The following is a 19155-nucleotide window of genomic DNA, read 5'->3' on the forward strand; positions in this document are numbered from 1 at the left end:
TTTTTCTTGCAACTGTATGTCCAATTTTTCAGTCAATTTTCAAGCCCTGGTTACAATACCGAAGAATCTGTTTGAATGTTATAGGTTTTTTCTCATTAGCCCAGAAGTTACCTCGATTGTCGTGCTTTTCATTCACAAGCAAAAACAACCCACTGGGATCTGTTTGACCCCTGATGTCTGTAGAAAAATAGACTTGCTGGTCCATCGCACTAATAAACGCTATAGTTGATCCAGAGAGTGAAGTAGTTGGTGGTCCACGGATCTCTACATATAGATCTTCAGCATAAGGTGAGGATACCTCATTGACCATGAATGGAAAGCCCTTACAGTGATTCTCACTGCCTGGGGAGAGATGTGTCAAGTGAAAAGTCCATTGGCCTCCTATGTCCAGGCACCTCCCAATCGATTCATCAGCAGAATGAAAATTTGCATCTTCCAGGAAAGCCTCCATCCCTGGTGTGAGGATGCTTAGAAGACCATCGGCTTGGTCAGTGCTCTTAGACTTATGCACAAGCACATCAACTAATCCATCTCTAGTAACTTGCATTGACTCTTTGTAAGGTCCCTTCCCAAAATAAAGAGCTATGGCATCAGGTCCATTCTGGATGGTGTTGGATGGTAGAACAATGGTGGGTTTGACTGCCAATGACCCAATTAAGAAAAAACCTTTCCTATCTGTGGAATATCCCATTAAGTTGAACACTTTGTAGGCCGTGTTTGTCTTTCCGTTGTACAAGACCAATGTGTAGCCATCGAGGGAAACATTCTGACCACTAGTGTGACGAAGTTCAATAAATTCAGCTGTGTCATGACCTGGGTTATCAGGATTCACTTCGCTAATTAGGAGCTGACCTTCCAAGTTTACTTCCTTGAGGTTCTTAATAAGGTTTTGGGATTTAACTGTTAACAATGTCCATAATAACCATATTACTGAAAACTTTGAGGCTACCATATTGATATCTCTTTTCTGAAGGGTCAAGGTTTTTACTTGTTCTGATTAATGGTGACAAACAGTTTTAAAAAGGTTGGAGCCAATGGAATATGGAAACACAGCAGCATGAACAAATGTTCGGAGAAAGTGTTCTAAGACATCTGCTTCGCCATATTGGGAATCTAAAAAAGAAACATGAGTTTATTCTACAAGAGAATATACAAAATCTTATTAAAGCTGAACTCCAGGCAACAGCTAAATTCACACAAGAAAAATATATGGGGCTGTTTTACCTGCCAAAGGATTTTTATTTCTGTCCATCCTTTCCTGAGGTTTATACAGCTCTGCCAAACAGTAGAGCTCAGTTTGAAGATCTAATTTTTTTTTCCTGGTTCAGTGAAGTAACACAGGTCTTGACCCTCCCCTAACCCATGACTGGACAGTGAAAGGATAAACAGAACACTGATAGTCTCATATCTTTGTCACTTTTACTTACTCAATTCTTCACTCTCTATCCGATGGTGCTCCCCCATGCTCCAGTGGTGGACTGTCCCTCAGCATCCAATGTAGGGCTATGGGCTCTGTGGTGGTCTTGATGACATTAGAGGACCGTAGTCCTCTGGAGCATGGGGGAGATGAGGCTGTTGGCACCAGTCTAGTTGCATAGAGGAACTTAAAGGAATGGAGGATTGGGTAAGTAAAAGTGCTTTTCAAAATCCCCTAGACCAGTGGTCTCCAAACTGCGGCCTATGGGCCAGATGCGGCCCTTTACTAGCCTTTATCCGGCCCTTGGAGTACTATTCCTCCCAGTGATATGAGGCACTATTCCTCCCACTGACACCAACATTGGGGCATAATTCCTGCCACTGACATTAATGATGGGGCACCATTCCTTCCACTAATATCAGTGATGGGACACTATTTCTTCCACTTACACCAACAATGGGGCACTATTTCTTCCACTTACACCAACAATGGGGCACTATTTCTTTCCTTGATACCAATTATGGGGTACTATTCCTCTCACTAATACAAATGATAGGGCACTACTCCTCCTCCTTCTACTGACCACCAACCCCAAGGCCATGTTTATTTTCATTGATGCTGAGCCTGGAACATTTTCTACGTCCACTGGCCACAATCTGACCCCCCGAAAGTCTGAAAGACAGTAAACTGGCCCTTTGCTTGAAAAGTCTGGAGACCCCTGCCCTAGACCTAAGACTGCAAGGGAGCATTTTTACTTTTGTTCAGATTTAAGGCTGTTGATTGAGATGTCTCAGTAATAGTGGCTGAAGATGGGAACTACCCTAATTTTGGTATGTTTTCCTTTCATTTCCTGTTGCATCTCCAGGACAGGAAGTGAAGGAAAATCTCCCTAACAGGACACAGTGAGCAAAAACAAAAACAAAAAAAAAAAAAAAATACTTTGATAGGGGTTTCCTATCTAAAAATGTCTTGCTATACATACAGTTTAAAGCAAAGCTCTACCCAAAAGGTTGAGTTCTACTTTAAGAAATCCTCCCATGTAATTTTGGAGGGGGGCAGGCTTTGACAGGTACCCGTTCCCACTTCTGCTGGGATCGCCTAGGTGATCCAAGTAGAAGTTCCCCCCCCCGCAGTCTTCTGAGACACAGCACAGGTCCCAGAAGATTGCAGGACCATTCACAAAGCGTAATGTGGCTCACACATGAGCAATGGGTAGCCAGCAGTGAAGCCGTCAGCCACTTAGCCGGCTGTCCACAGTTAGGATGCTGAAACTGAGGATAGTGAAGAACTAGCCCAGTGGAGGATGGTGCTGGATCCTTGAACAGGTAAGAGTCCTTTTTAATGAATGCAATGCTATTAGAAGTTCACCTCTGATTAAATCAGAGTTCCAGGCAAACAACTCAATACACCATGTATGCAGTTTCTTGGCTGAGCATTGCAGCTTCCTGTGTCACCTCTCCATCCCCAGTCCTTACAATGGCCAATAAATCAAAATATTTATGCTTTAGATTCATTATATTAATAATGGTATGGTAAGGTATGGTGGAGGCATCTTCATTCCTGTTCAGTCTGGCTGGACTATCTGGATCATAAGTCTGGCTGAACAGAATTACAAACCCTGTTACAGGTTAAACAATTCCCTTATACTTATTTCAACTGTGTATTCAACCTTTGGTAAAACACAATGTTCAAATCTCAGTAACCCAATGCAACCCATCAGCTGTTTTATTTATTTTTGGCTGCTTTAAACCAATGAAATGCTGAATCTGAATGGGTACTAAAGATTTTTTTGTGTATGACTTTAATCTATACTATGGTCTGCTCTGCAAAGTATTTCTTAAATGAAAATGTATTCATATATTATAGGAAGCATTAAAGCAAATGTATGATGGGCTCGTCCACATGACCATTCATAGCTGTACATCACCCAGATCATCATCACATGGGGCCAGAATTTACATTCTCCTGCTGTACAAATCATTGACAGGCTGACACTGTCTGCAGCTGTTTATATACACTCTATATTGCCAAAAGTATTGTTCGGCCTGCCTTTACACGCACATGAACTTTAATGGCTCCCAGTCTTAGTCCATAGGGTTCAATATTGAGTTGGCCCCGCCCTTTGCAGCTATAACAGCTTCAACTCTTCTGGGAAGGCTGTCCACAAGGTTTAGGAGGGTGTCTATGGGAAGGTTTGACTATTCTTCCAGAAGCACATTTGTGAGGTCAGGCACTGATGTCGGACGAGAAGGCCTGGCTCGCAGTCTCCGCTCTAATTCATGCCAAAGATGTTCTATGGGGTTGAGGTCAGGACTCTGTGCAGGTCAGTCAAGTTCCTCTACTCCAAACTCACTCATCCATGTCTTTATGGACTTTGCTTTATGCACTGGTGCGCAGTCATGTTGGAACAGGAAGGGGCCATCCCCAAACTGTTCCCACAAAGTTGGGAGCATGAAATTGTCCAAAATGTCTTGGTATGCCAACGCCTTAAGGGTTCCCATCATTGGAAGAAAGGGGCCAAGTCCAACCCCTGAAATACAACCCCACACCATAATCCCCCCTCTACCAAACTTGGCACAATGCAGTTAGGCAAGTACCGTTCTAAAGGCAACTGCCAAACCCAGACACGTCCATCGGATTTCCAGACAGAGAAGCATGATTTGTCACTCCAGAGAACATGTCTCCACTGCTCTAGAGTCCAGTGGCGGCGTGCTTTACACCACTGCATCCGATGCTTTGCATTGTACTTGGTGGTGTAAGGCTTGGATGCAGCTGCTCAGCCATGGAAACCCATTCCGTGAAGGTCTCTACGCACTGGTGTTGTGCTAATCTGAAGGTCACATGAAGTTTGGAGGTCTTTAGCTATTGGCAGACAGTTGGCGACCTCTGCGCACTGTGCGCTTCAGCATGCGCTGACCCCGCCCTGACATTTTACATGGCCTACCACTTGGTGGCTGAGTTGCTGTTGTTCCCAATTGCTTCCGCTTTGTTATAATACCACTAACAGTTGACCGTGGAATATTTAGTAGCAAGGACATTTCACGGTACCACGCTTGAATTCACTGAGCTCCTGAGAGCAACTCATTCTTTCACAAATGTTTGTAGAAGCAGTCTGCATGCCTAGGTGCTTGATGTGATACACCTGTGTCCATGGAAGTGATTGGAACACCTGAATCCAATGATTTGGAGGGGAGTTTCAATACTTTTGGCAATATAGTGTAGTTGCTCAAGGAGCGATTAAGTGTTTAGCACCACCCCCAAAGGAGCCGCTTGGTAATTTTGAGTTCCCTATTCTGCGCGTCACTTCAAGAACAACGTCAGCCTCTCTGACACACCTGGTTGAATAAAATCACTGCGTACAAAAGTAACAAGACAAGTGTAAAACACCTTTCGCCTGGCTGGGGGGTATTGCCAATAAATAAACACACACCCGTTTAGGGGTAACCCTTAATCTAGTAAAACGGATTAGAATAAATGGAAGTTTAAACAGAACTGAACACACATCAGGCAAGTTAGGACAGTTTGCTAAACAAGGTAAAAACTATAATCAAGTAAAAAAGGAAAAAATTAGCTTCTATATTATTAGCCAGAATCAATATATCATTTAACAAAACAGCAGTAAACAAAGTTTATAAACTCTAAATGCAGCAAGAATTATTATAATTCTAAGCTGAATTTTGAGTGCAGTCAAATGAATTGACAGGGGTGTGGTACCACTTTAACTAGAAACGGGCTAAGGCCTTAGGGCAATTACAATTATAGGCAGTCTTTAGTTCTAATGCAGGCCATAGATGGGTCTAAAATCGGCTGATTTTCGGATCGTTAGTGGGTTAATTGTTCGGCCTTTTTTCGGTATTTTGGCAGATTTTTTTTTATCGGTAAAGTTGGAAAAAGATCGGCTGATTTTCGTGGCAATTATGGGAGAGGAAGAGGAGGAAGAAGAAAAACATCTGTATCCAAAATGGATACAAATAGATACATTGTTGCAGCCGCTATAAATGTCAGAGAACTGTCAAAGAAATAGCGGAGCTCTCTGCAGGGACACTTTTTGCCGGCTGTAGACGGGATGAAAATCGGCCGATTTTTTTTTTTACCATTCCTGGTAACGTCGGTCGCTTGAACAACCGATTTTTCATTTTTTTAGAGAAAAATCGGCCGGTTTTCTCCCCATCTATGGCCTGCATTAGGCTCCATGTACACGGGACACTTCTGAACAATGGAGACTGACTGCTGGAAAACGTAGGTTAAAAAACATCTGTTTAGCTGCGTTTGCATAGCACGTTTATGAGTGCTTGCATTTAGAAGTGTTTTTTAAAGATAACCTCAGGAGACCTTCCCAAATGCCCAGAATGCACTGAAAAACAGTAAAAAATTAACTATTTCAGACATTTTGAGAGAAATAGAGAGAACAGAAGCAGAGAGAGCAGTATTTGTTGAGATTAACTGTCTATTTTTTGTGGTGTTTGGATGTGTTCCAGCTCATTTCTGTGCAGAAATTATTGCAGCAGTGTCTAACATATTTTTTTGCATGCAAAACCTCAACGTATGGTGTTCCGGGTCCATTTGAGTACCAAGAAAACGCTTTGCATGCATTTTTCATGATGAAAAAGGGCTCTGGACATCATCTGGAAATGAGAGTTAAAAAAAAATTTCAAACGCCTATAAACACGGTTAGCCGCGTTTACAAGCGTTTTGCGTTTGAAACGCTGATAAAATATACTCCTGAACGCAAGTTTTCTGCGTTCAAAAAAACGACTGTAAACTCAACTGCCTGTAAACGACGATGTGTACATGGACACGGAAAACATTAGGGAGAGTTCAGGGGCTGCTGAAAAAAATGCTGAACAGCTCCTAAACGTGAGTTTAGCAGCTGCAGTGTACATGATCCCTTAACCGGCTAAAATGTTGGAGCTTGTTGGTGCGCACTGCGGCCATCAGTAAGGCATGCAGGAAATATTAAAGCTACAGGATAGACAGTTCCTAATGGCCCAATCTATAGCAGTGGTAGCAAGTACTGAGTGGAAGGCCCTCTCACCAGACCCAATGACACAGTGTTCCCTCCAGCTGGACATTTGCTCACTCTGGATTCCACGAGCGACTACGGACTGTAGTGCATCTGGCAGTGGCTCAGTCTCTCCCTGTGTCCAAAGGTCACAGCTCTGCATGGACTGACACAGAGAGGGATGTATACTGGCACCATCTCTGTCCTTCAGCTTCCCTCGGCAGTGCCAGACAGTAATCGCTATGCAGACTGTTGAGGACAGCTCATCTGTCCTTAACCACAGGTAAATGGTCCATGTGCAATTACACGCAGACAGCTGCAAAGATTCACAGCCTGTCATTGATTTGTGCAGGCTGATTGGCTGAAGCTGAATGTAAAGACCAGGTCGTACCTGCCGAAGAAGTGCTGATATGGTGATGTGCGGTCATGTACGATCGTATGAATGAGCCCTAATATATTATATGAAGCAGTAAAGCACTAATCTAGATGCCGCATATATTTATCCAGAAAGGCTTCACCCAGAGAAATATAAGCACTGCATCCCATGTCAGAGTGGCGATCTTGTCCCCGGTGAACACTCACCAGCAACAGGATCGCTAAATAGAACACCTACCTGCTCCTAGGTCAGTGCTCCATTGCTGGCAAGAAAAATGATGATATAGTGTTTTAACAAGCATGAGAGCAGCACTGGAGAAACGCCTTGCTGGCCCAGCTAACTAGGGAGCGACTCTTTAGAAACAGGTGATGACCCTGTTGCTGGTGCGTTGTCGCCAATGACAGATTCGGTTACAAAACACAAAAGTGCAGCGCTACTAATTCACAAGTACAACTAGACAAAAAAATATAATATATAAATAAAAAAATAATAATGTGCAAAAAAATTATTTAAATTAAATATAAAGTATTTAGTGACATATAAAAGTTCAGATAATTCAGAAAAAATTAGGATTCCAAAAAAAAAAAAATTCAAAAAGATTTGCTATTGTGACAGAGGCTCTGAAAGCAAAGGAAGTATTTTACTTAAAGGGGACCTTCACTCACTAGATGCACTAGGCATCATTGCACTCCTTCCCTTCCTTCCTCCCATCAAAATCAAAAACTGCAAAAATCTTTGTTTGGTTTGTTTACCTTTTAGAATATTTTTTAGTTACCCCACCCACTGGCTGCCATTCTCACCATGGTCCAAGTTACATATCCCAGGAGACTACAGGAACAGGGTGACACAACAGCTAGTCGATGAAACTGGCGTTTGCCATCAGGGCCACCAATAAAGTGCCAGACTCCTGATGGCATCAGAGAAGAAGATGACGAAATGGGACCCAGGCTGTGGCACCTAAGCAGCCGATCGCAGAAGGACAAAGCTGGATTAACTGTGGATCAAGGATAATCCTGCATAATGGGTAAGGAGGGTTAAAGCGGTATTAATCCCAAAAGTAAAATTTATAATATTGCAGTTTACCAATTCTTAGATGTGGTGACTGCATTAGTTTTCTTTTTTTAGTCTCTTTCCTTTATTTTCACCCGATGATCCAGCCAGTAGGTCTGTTTTACAACAGAACAAGCTCTCCTGCAAATGTAGCAGTTAGAGGGTTGAAACAAACCATTTATTACTGATAGGGGTGCTTAAAATCAGCTTTTATTTATTCATGTAAAACCTTTAACTCAAAAGAAAAACCTATTGCTGTAACTGCAGTTTGGCTTCAATTTGCTAGTGTATTTAAATCTTCTAGTACACTCCCCCTCTAACAGATTAACAATGCTGCTGTCCAAAGGTGCCTCCCCTGGCCCCCAATATAGGAGGTGAGGTACTGGCCAGATTACCTATTGAAAACAGAGCGAAAAAAAGCCTAAAAAAAGAAAACTAGTGCAGCCACCACATCTAAGGACTGTAAAGCTGCAATATATTACATTTTTGGTTTTGAGTTTAATACACGTCAATAAAAAAAAAAAAAAAAAAAAAAAAAGCTCCTCTTTAACCTATTTAGTGAAGTGCTGCATGCCGAAAAGAGCTCTTCTCTTTGTGACATTGGTGAAGATTTACTAGAACCGGTGCGCTTGGAATCTGGTGCAGCTGCGCATGGCAGCCAATCAGCTTCTAACTTCAATTTGTTCAATTAAGCTTTGAGATTAAAACCTGGAAGCTGATTGGTTTCTATGCACCATGTTTTGCATTCTCCAGTTTGAGTCATTAATCCCTATTATCCCTTTAAGAATATACAGACAGATGCAAGTGACAATAAACAGCAAGATGAAGACATACACACATAGGGCCATCTGCGCTCAGCTCCTGCCAATCCTGGCGTCCAACACTGGAAGAAGTCACAAACTAAAGACAGAAGGAAAGAAAAACCATGAGATGATGGAAAGAAGAATTGTCAAACTAACCGTAACCAGACCTTCAGGAACGGAGAGGAGTGCGTGGACGGGGAAGAAGAGGTCAAAGACTTCTCTTTTTCACTCAGTTAAACACAAGACACAAGTAGCGTAGTTCTGATGACTCAATGGCAGAGATGATTCACAGCATCTGTACCAATCGTCGCTGTTTTTGTAATAAGAAATCACTTTCTATAATTACACAAATACGCCACAATCATCTACGACAGTTAAGAAATATTGTGAAATCCACAGCTGTCTCTTCTCAGTTTGGCCAAAGAGAAACAAAAAGTAAAGCAAAAAGTATATATCTATAGTTTAGGGCTTCATATAAAAGTGTAGATAAGGCCACTGGACTCAGATATGATGAGTGCTTTTCTCCGTTTTATTTCAATGGCCAATAGTTACAACCTCCAGTCAGTAGGGGTCGCTCTTGTTAAGAAAGGCATGATGTTGATGTGGATGGTGCGGTTGAACAGGTAATACCTTTTTATTTTGTATGACACACAGAGGTTGATTTACTAAAACTGGAGAGTGCAAAGTCAGGTGCAGCTGTGCATGGTAGCCAATCAGCTTCTAACTTCAGCTTGGTCAAATCAGCGCTGAAAAAAAAAAAAAACCTGGAAGCTGCACCAGATTTTGCACTTTACAGTTTTAGTAAATCAACCATAAAGTGTATTGATGCAAAGTTCTGGCCTACACTCTGTGTATCAGCCACATCTCAGAGTGAAAGTAAAAGCTTCAGCTACAGTCCGTACCCATTGGCCATACCCCACTGACGCGCTTTGCCCTGATCAAGCCTAATCAGGGTGAAACGCATTAGAGGGTGTGGCCAACTGGCAGTGACTGCAGCCAAAGCTTTTACGTACACTTTGAGATGTAGTTGATACACACAGAGTGTTGCAAGGGCTTTGTATTGCTGTAGAGCAGGGGTCTCCAAACTTTTTTTAAACAAAGGGCCAGTTTACTGTCATTAAGATTTTAGAGGGGCTGCGCTGTGACCATCAGGGGTAGAAAATGTCCCAGCACCAGTTGAAGTAAACAATGCCCCATCCTTGGTGTCATTGAGAGGAATTGTGCTCCATCATTGGTGTAATTGGGCCCCATTGTTGGTGTCATTGGTAGGAAAAGTGTCCCATCATTGGTGTAATTGGGAGGGAGAGTGCCGCATCATTGATGTAATTGGGAGGAATTGTGCCCCATCAGGGTGAGAAATTGGGAGGAACTGTACCCCATCACTGGCTCCTTTGGGAGGAACTGTGCCCCATTATTGGTGTCATTGGGAGGGATAGTGCTGCATCGTTGATATAATTGGAAGGAATTGTGCCCCATCAGTAGTGTAATTTGGAGGAATAGTGCCCTATCATTGATGTCATTGGGAGGAATTGTGCCCCATAACTGGCTTCATTGGGAGGAACTGTGCCCCATCATTGGTGTCATTGGGCCCCATTGTTGGTATCATTGGGAGGAACTGTGCCTCATCATTGGTATCAATGGGAGGAATTGTGCCCCATCACTGGCGTCATTAATAGAAATTGTGCCCCATCAGTGCCATTGGGCCCCATTGTTGGTGTTATTCTAAAAAACTATGGCCCACCATTGGTGTCATCAGGAGGAACTGTGCCCCATTACTGGTGTCAGTAAATGAAATAGTGCCCCAAGGGCCAGATAATTGCAAGCAAAGGGCCGCATCCGGCCCTCAGGCTTCAGTTTGGAGACCACTGCTATAGAGGGACAGAGTAGAATGTGAAGGAGCCAACACCTGCAGCAAAGAGAGTGGGATGGTATGCAGGAGGCTTTGAGCGGTGCTATATCTGTTGGGTATGGTAACACGTTATTACTTGGTTATGGGAAAAGGACATTTCTTTTACACAGGGTTTATATTCATTTACTCATGGAGAGTACTGAATTATGTGAACTGAAAGAAGAACTTCACTTTTCCCAGCCACTTTTCCACCATCTCAGCCCTACTGCACTTCTCTCCCATAATTGCCATTTACTTTTCTTAAATTCTTACTTTTTTTTTTTTTTTTTGGTAATTCTCCCCACCATTCCTAGGTTCCTGCCAAGGCGAGAATGACCATTCCTTCTTACAGCCTCCTGGAATACCTGTATCATGCATCCTAGGAGGCTGCAGTGTATCCTACTACGCATGCGCTGTGGCACATCATTTGGGGGATTGGCTGTCTATTCCTAATACTTAATATATAAATGTACAGAAAAAACTGCACACATGTTCTGTCTCTAGAACACAATGAGGGAAGGGGGTGAGGTGGAGAGAGAAGCCAGTAGCTCCTCAGTAGCAGATCCTGTGATTGATCCAGTTAGACCATGCAAAAAGATAAATCAGCAAAGGCACAGGCATGTAAAGAATTTATTGACAGAGATAGTATGACTAGTGTGATAGTTGCCTGTGTCCAGCTTAGGTTGCAGGAGGAGATGTAAGCTGTTGGCAGCTAGTCATATCATGCACCTCACAGAATGCCACAGGAAATTTGAATGGGCTGTGACACGTTTCCAGGGCAATGCCTTCTTTCTTAAGCCTCAGGAGAATTGAGAAAGACGGTGTTGCCTTGGAAATGCATCTCCGACCACTCCATTCAACTGTGACGTTGCACTCTGTAAGGTGCATGGCAGAGGTGTATTTACACTAAGGCAAACAAGGCACTTGCCTAGGGCTGCATTTTTCAGGGGGGCAGCACCTCCCCCCAGAAGAAGGGATGGAAGAAGGGACACGCGCGCCATGGGAACCAGGTGGGATCCGAGAGAGGCTGTAAGTTGATGGTGTACGTAGAGCCTGACTCATCCTGGGGATGTCCGGAGCTGTGAAGATTGGTGTCTCTTTCTATCACCGGGGGAGATAATGGAAGGGTCTCACAGGTGGGGGGCAGGGGTGTTGTTGGTCAATGTCAGGCTCTCTCTGCGGGGGGGGGGGGGGGGATGTTGGTCGGTGTCCATGGGGGAAGATGATTTTTGTGTTGCCTAGGGAAGCACAAAACCTAAGTACACCATTGGTGCATGGTATATGGCCATAGACACGACAGCTTACATTTCCTGCTAGCGGGTCTGGTGCCATTGTAAATGAGGCTAACTGAACACCACTGTACACCAGTGCCTGATACATGTGGCCCCTGGTTGTTCTGCAACATCTTTTTCCTGCACCCCAAGCTGGACACAGGCAAGTATTATGTGAGTGACACTATCTCTGGCAATAAATTCTTTTTATGGTTACTTATCCTGTGTCCTTGCTGTTTTATCTTTTTTACATGGTCTTCCTAAAACTTGCAGCTGGTACTGATGATACAGTGATGATGCACTGTGGTGCATGGCTATCATCAGGGGACTGGCTGCAAGAAACTCAGAAAGAAGGCCTGCTAGGATACCCACCACATGCATCTCAGGGGGCCATAGGGTATCCAACTGCACATGTGCCATGCTGCGTCATTAGGAGGGCCAGCTGTTACCTCCAAATACCTGCAGCCAGTGCCCCAGTGACGTGCCATACCACATGCACATCATCAGAGGGCCAGCTGGAAGAACCTGGAACAGACAGCCCATACCGCATGCACATCATCAGATGGCCAGCTGGAAGAGACAGCCCATACCGCATGCACATCATCAGATGGCCAGCTGGAAGAACCTGGAAGAGACAGCCCATACCGCATGCACATCATCAGAGGGCCAGCTGGAAGAACCTGGGACAGCCCATACCACATGCACAACATCAGAGGGCCAGCTGGAAGAGACAGCCCATACCGCATGCACATCATCAGAGGGCCAGCTGGAAGAACCTGGAAGAGACAGCCCATACCGCATGCACATCAGAGGGCCAGCTGGAAGAACCTGGAAGAGACAGCCCATACCGCATGCACATCATCAGAGGGCCAGCTGGAAGAACCTGGAAGAGACAGCCCATACCGCATGCACATCATCAGAGGGCCAGCTGGAAGAACCTGGAAGAGACAGCCCATACCGCATGCACATCATGAGAGGGCCAGCTGGAAGAACCTGGAAGAGACAGCCCATACCGCATGCACATCATGAGAGGGCCAGCTGGAAGAACCTGGAACAGACAGCCCATACCGCATGCACATCATCAGAGGGCCAGCTGGAAGAACCTGGAAGAGACAGCCCATACCGCATGCACATCATGAGAGGGCCAGCTGGAAGAACCTGGAAGAGACAGCCCATACCGCATGCACATCATGAGAGGGCCAGCTGGAAGAACCTGGAACAGACAGCCCATACCGCATGCACATCATGAGAGGGCCAGCTGGAAGAACCTGGAACAGACAGCCCATACCACATGCACAACATCAGAAGGCCAGCTGGAAGAACCTGGAACAGACAGCCCATACCACATGCAAAACATCAGAGGGCCAGCTGGAAGAACATACCGCATGCACATCATCAGAGGGCCAGCTGGAAGAACCTGGAACAGACAGCCCATACCGCATGCACCTCATCAGAGGACCAGCTGGAAGAACATACCGCATGCACCTCATCAGAGGACCAGCTGGAAGAACCTGTAACAGACAGCCCATAACGCATGCACATCATCAGAGAGCCAGCTGGAAGAACCTGGAACAGACAGCCCATACCGCATGCACCTCATCAGAGGACCAGCTGGAAGAACCTGTAACAGACAGCCCATAACGCATGCACATCATCAGAGAGCCAGCTGGAAGAACCTGGAACAGACAGCCCATACCGCATGCACATCATCAGAGGGCCAGCTGGAAGAGACAGCCATCCTCCTTATAACGTCACAGATATAGATGGCACAGGACCAAGTACACAGCAGTGGCATGGTGGATCCAAACAGAACACCACTGGATTGTTGGGCATGGGTGTGTTATATGGACTGCCCAGCTAAAGAGGTAAGGGGGAAGGTAGTCAATTTCTTCTTTAAGGAATTCAATAAATGTGCTAAATCTGCTCACGTTTATCAAATCCCAGCACAGGTATTGCAAGAGATCCCAAATCAGCAAATGCATATTGGCACGTCAGTCATCCAGTCTGGCTGTTTTTTGAACACAGGGAGATCTGATTGGACAGGTGAGAAATCTTTAGTTCCCCTTTCTGATTAGCCATCTACAACCTCTCGAATCTTGGGCCTCCTCCACCCTTATCCATACTGGATACTTTTAACCTAGTTCAAGCCGAGTTTAAAGTCAGGCCTGGAGTAAAGGAAAAAGAAGCCTAGATGCAAAGGAGAAGTCGCTGTGGGATTAAAATTAAATAGGTTAGGGGTACTCACCGGATTGGAAGAAAGAAATTGAGCAGGTGGGCTTTAGGAGCTGGGAGGGTCTTGGATGTGTTCAATTGGAAGACAGCCTGGACGGGCCAACTTTGCACCCCACCTGCCCTTAGAAGTTTGGTCTCTTTTGTGGAGCCTGTGTCTTTTTGTCATGGTGGCTGGCAGAGCCCAAGGTCCTTGGATGTTTTATGATTAGGGACCCCCTCTTGGGTATGGCTCCCATTATTCTGGTTCCTGTGATACTGGCTTGTCTCCTTGTCAATGTTTTTGTGGCTGGAGGCCTAAAATGGTGGTATATGCAGGTACTTGAAGTACAAGGACCTTGGTGACCCCGGTATACTGTCTGTATGTTTATTTGTTGCTAGGTTTAATATGGTATTTATATTTGGTTAAAAAAAGGCTGCTATGGCCATTTAAACTCCAGTTGGTGTCACGTCTGGTCATTCATGGTCGTGGTTGGGTTGGCTTCAGGCAGCTTGGTCAAGGCATCGTTTATACCCCAGTCAAGCACCCTGCAGCACTCTTCAGAGAGACCTGAAAGTGGTCAGACTGGTCTACATGGTTCATCTCCCTTATATGACTGCAAATGTTTAAATTAGCCCACAGGTCAGAATTTCTCCTATTTGCAGAAGATGCATATTGTAGTGAACCAGGGTTAGCTAGGAGAACAGTACATAGAAGTACTGGTGACTACAGTCACGAGACATTGCAGGAGCTCAATCCGATTAGCAGCCCAGTGTTGATATATGAACAAATCCACAGTGGGGAGGACGTGTGAACATCAGGATAGAGGGGAGCGGAGCTTTGATCAAACCAGTTCTCCCTTTCTCTATGTGTAGAGATGCACATTGAATAGTCTCACTGATGTACACTGGCATAAAAAGCTCCACCAGTCATCTTTCTGAAAATACTAACTTCCTGGCTGTTCCTGGTTTTACCATTTTCTACATCATTGAGCAAGCATGCAACCAGTGAAATCACACTTGAGTTGGAACACCTGAACTACATGCTTGTTTCACAATAGTGATTAAACCCTCATTTCAAGCACTTTGTGATGTAATCACTTGCTGAGTATGCAGCTGCTTTATCTTTAAAGAGGAGCTCCACCCAAAAAGTCCCACTTTAAGCCTTTGTCCCCCGCTCATCATTAAGGATTGGCACCTGTGGAGGGGGGGGGGGAGCGGGTACCCGAATTTGACAGGTACCCGCTCCCACTTCAGCTGCGATCACCTAGGCGCAAAAAATAATTATAGCGCAAAAAATAAACACTCAGGCGATCAAATACCAAGCTCAATTTGTGGGGGGAAAAAGGACGTGCATTTCATTTGGGTGCAGTGTTGCATGACTGTGCAATTGTCAGTTAAAGTAACGCAGCGCCGTAACACAAAAAATGGCCTGGTCAGGAAGGGGGATAAATCCTCAAGTGGTTAAAGAGGACCTGTCATGCATATTTCTATTACAAGGGATATTTACATTCTTTGTAAAAGTGGCAAAAAAAAAATTAAGGGACAGTGTAAAAAGAAAAAAAATTTTTTTTTTTTTGTTAAATGCTCCCGTCTCACTGTTTGCATGCACAAGCGAACGCATACGTAAATCATGCTCAGCTATGTGAACGGTGTTCGCAGTATGTGAGGTACAAATGTTAGAGTGGCAGCAATAATTATAGTACTAGACCTCCTCTGCAACTTTAAACCGGTAACCTGTAAAAATGTTTAAAGCGTCGCATATGGATAATTTTAAGTACTGTAGTTTGTCGCCATTCCACAAGTTTTTTTTTTTTTTTAGTTTTTTTTTTAAAGCATGACATGTTAGGTATCTATTTACTCAGCGTAACATCCGTTTTCATATTTTAAAAAAATTTGGGTAACTCTTGTGCTTTTTTGCTTCACTAAAGTGTAAAAAAATTACGTTTGAAAAACCGCTATGCAAATACCTTGTAACATAAAAAATTGGAACGATTGCCATGTCATTCCCTAGGCTCTTTGTTAAAATTTTTTATATATATATATATATATACACAAAAAATACCAATTTAAACTTGTATACAAAACGTCACAGAAAATACTTAGTGTTAAGCTGTAGAAGTGCTTTCCGATAGAAGTGATCAAGTGGTTCTAGAGTTGTCCAATCACTTTTACAGGGTCCAACCTGGTACAACTTATATAGGAAGATTTGTGTCATCTGTGTATCACCTGAGGCCAGTCGCTTCACTGAGTACATGGAAGGATTGCAACCACTTTAACGACACCCCAAACACAGGTCACAAACAGTGCATCTGCCTGCACCAGATCACATGGCATAGAAGTCCCCTGCAATCTGGTTACTATCCGCCTGGCAGCACTAGGGTTGTTGGTTCGAATCCTAACCACGGCACCACCTGCCTGCAGTTTGCATGTTCTCCCTGTGCCTGTGTGGGTTTCCTCCGGGTACTCCGGTTTTCTCCCACACTCCAAAGACATGCTGGTAGGTTAATTGGCTCCTGTCTAAATTGTTCTTAGTATGTGTGTGTATGAATGTGAGTTAGGGACCTTAGATTGCACAGCCCTTGAGGGTTAGGGACTGATGTGAATGTACAATATATATATGTGAATTGCTGCGTAAATTGATGGCGCTATATAAGTACCTGAAATAAATGAATAAATCGCTGCGTTTTCCACCGATGCAGTTTTTGGAATGGGAAAGGGACTGTTTTTTTTTTTTTTCCCGCAGCAGGTTGCGTTTTTGATTCCATAGACTTCAATAGAAATGCATCAAAAATGCAGCACTTGTGTTTTTGATATGTGTCTGCTGGTTTCTCCCGCATGACAAGACACCTCCCAAAAGCACAAAACGCACTAAAATGAGTAAAAAATACATGTGAAAAAATGCAACTGAAACACTTCATCCACAACCTGACCTGCCTTAGTGCAGAGTGAACCAGGCCTTATGCAGGCCATAGATGGGTTGTTTATCGGCCGAATTTTCATCCACATGAAAAATCGGTTGATATTCACGGACATTGGTGGCAGCATTGGCAATGGGGCAGACTGATTTTTTTTTTTTTTTTTAATCGGACGAAAATTCGGCCGATAAACGGCCCGTCTATGGCCTGCATTAGTGCAGATTTCCTGATGGTGACAACAGTGGACCGTGCCGGTGTAAGGCTAGGATCACACCTATGCAGGTTGCGTTTGAGCCATTTCTGCACTGCGTTTTGTGTTGCGTTTTTGCTGGGTTATTTATTTCATTTTTTTTTTTTAATTTTTCTTCTTGCTAGGCAGATTTAAAATGCAAAACACAAAACGCATCAACTACGCATTAAAAAGAAATGCATCAAAAATGCTATACATGCTTTTCTGCAGCATTTCCTTTTGCAGTCTATAGAAGCAAAAATGCAACTTTTTGCATTCCAAAAAGTTCCTGACCCTTTCCAAAAAAAAGCATCGGGTGAAAACGCACAGATGGGAACATGTCCCATAGGAAATCATGTTAAATGGACTGTACTGCGTTTCTGCAAAACGCTGCAGAAAATGCTTCGGGGTGAACCTAGGGTAAGGCCTTATGCACACAGGGAGTTTCCCAGCTTTCCTAAACGACATTCCTCCTGGCAGCAGTGTTTTGGCAGAAAAATCGCTTGATGTGTGTAAACACATTTAGGTGTCAGGTGCTTGGGTGTAATTAATTTAATTGACCAGAACAATTTATTTTATTTCCGGTACTTGTATAGCGTCATCAATGTACACATCACTTTACATATATTTTGTACATTCACATTAGTCCCTAACCCTCAAGGGGCGTACAATCTAAGGTCCCTAACTCGCATTCATGCATTTACATACTAGGGACAATTTAGACAGGAGCCAATTAATCTACCAGCATGTCTTTGGAGTGTGGGAGGAAACCGGAGCACCTGGAGGAAACCCGCACAGGGAGAACATGCAAACTCCAGGCAGGTGGTGCCGTGGTTGGGATTTGATCCAACGACCCTAATACTGCCAAACAGAAAGTGCTAACCATTTAGCCACTGTGCTGCCGAGTAATAAATTGTTCTGGTCATTGAAATTAATGAATGCTCAAGCACTGGACGTAACTAGTGTGAACATGTGTTTAGATGCGTTTACATGCTTCCAGCGATTTTTCTACCATAACGCTGCTGCTCCTGAACACACTGGCAGTGAGTTTTCTCTAAAAGCCTCTAAACTCCTATGTGTGCATGGACACATAGGCTAACGTGGGCATTTTGAGGCAGAAAAAACAAATGTCAGATGCCCCTAGAAGCAGTAATTTTTAACACTCAGTGGGGTTTATTTACTAAAACTCTTAGATTGTAAGCTCCCAGGATCAGGGCCCTCCTAACCCTCTTGTATTGAACTGTATTGTTTCCCGTTATATTGTAAAGTGCTGAGCAAGCTGTTGGCGCTATATAAATCCTGTATAATAATAATAAAGCTGGAGAGTGCAAAATCAGGCTCCCTTCTGCATAGAATCCAATCCGCTTCTAACCTCAGCATCTTCAGTTAAGCGTTGGTAAAAAAACCTGGAAGCTGATTGGTTGATATGCAGAAGTAAGTCTGATTTTGCACTCTCCAGCTTTAGTAAATAACCCCCAGTGTGTATGAGGTCTAATATATGTTCAAGCAGCCTGTGTGACAGGGTGACAACACAGGAGCACAATTGTGAAATAGGAGAGCGTTGTCACCCTATAACAGGAAGTGCCTGAGCAAGCACCTTCATGGCAGGATCTCCAGATATTTTAACAGCTGCAGATTTAAAGAGTATTGTAAGAGACTTTTGAAGTTGCATTACATGAGAGCGAGAAAGAGATAACAGCATAGAGTATATATTAAGTGCCTGTGGAATACATCAGAGCAATGTACCCCATGCTGCTCTATAAGGATGACTGCGGAACTTACATGCCTTTTGCATGGAACTCCTAGAAGAAATGGGAACTGGTGACAACATTTTTTTTTTCTGCCATCCTTCCAGCCAAAAGACTTTGGCATGGTTGGCTCCTCTTGCTGTCCCCCCCCCCACCCAGAGATCATAGTAGACCCCCTAAAACTTACTGATCATCCTGCCTTCTCCACCGCATGTCTGACCCAGATTCTGCTTCCAGCCCCTTCC

General features: G+C 44.0%; 1 protein-coding gene across 3 annotated transcripts in view; it reads right to left on the reverse strand.

Moving 5' to 3' along the window:
* LOC149473178 (uncharacterized) overlaps nt 1-19155 on the reverse strand; it is a 74172-nt gene extending 55017 nt beyond the window's left edge. The window contains exons 1-3 of one of the 3 annotated variants that reach the window (XM_089682886.1): nt 19098-19155; nt 8680-8745; nt 112-1113 (exon numbers count right to left, since the gene is read on the reverse strand). In XM_089682886.1, the coding sequence (XP_089539012.1) occupies nt 112-952 (841 nt within the window). In that variant the 5' untranslated portion in view covers nt 953-1113; nt 8680-8745; nt 19098-19155. Of the gene's footprint in view, nt 1-111; nt 1114-8679; nt 8746-8804; nt 8894-19097 lie in introns of those variants that run through there. The other 2 variants (XM_089682892.1, XM_089682901.1) reach the window with 2 other exon arrangements.

The sequence above is a fragment of the Staurois parvus genome, unplaced genomic scaffold, assembly GCF_062004578.1.
Source record: "Staurois parvus isolate SC_StPar_1 unplaced genomic scaffold, SC_StPar_1.0 ptg000018l, whole genome shotgun sequence".
NCBI lineage: Eukaryota > Metazoa > Chordata > Amphibia > Anura > Ranidae > Staurois > Staurois parvus.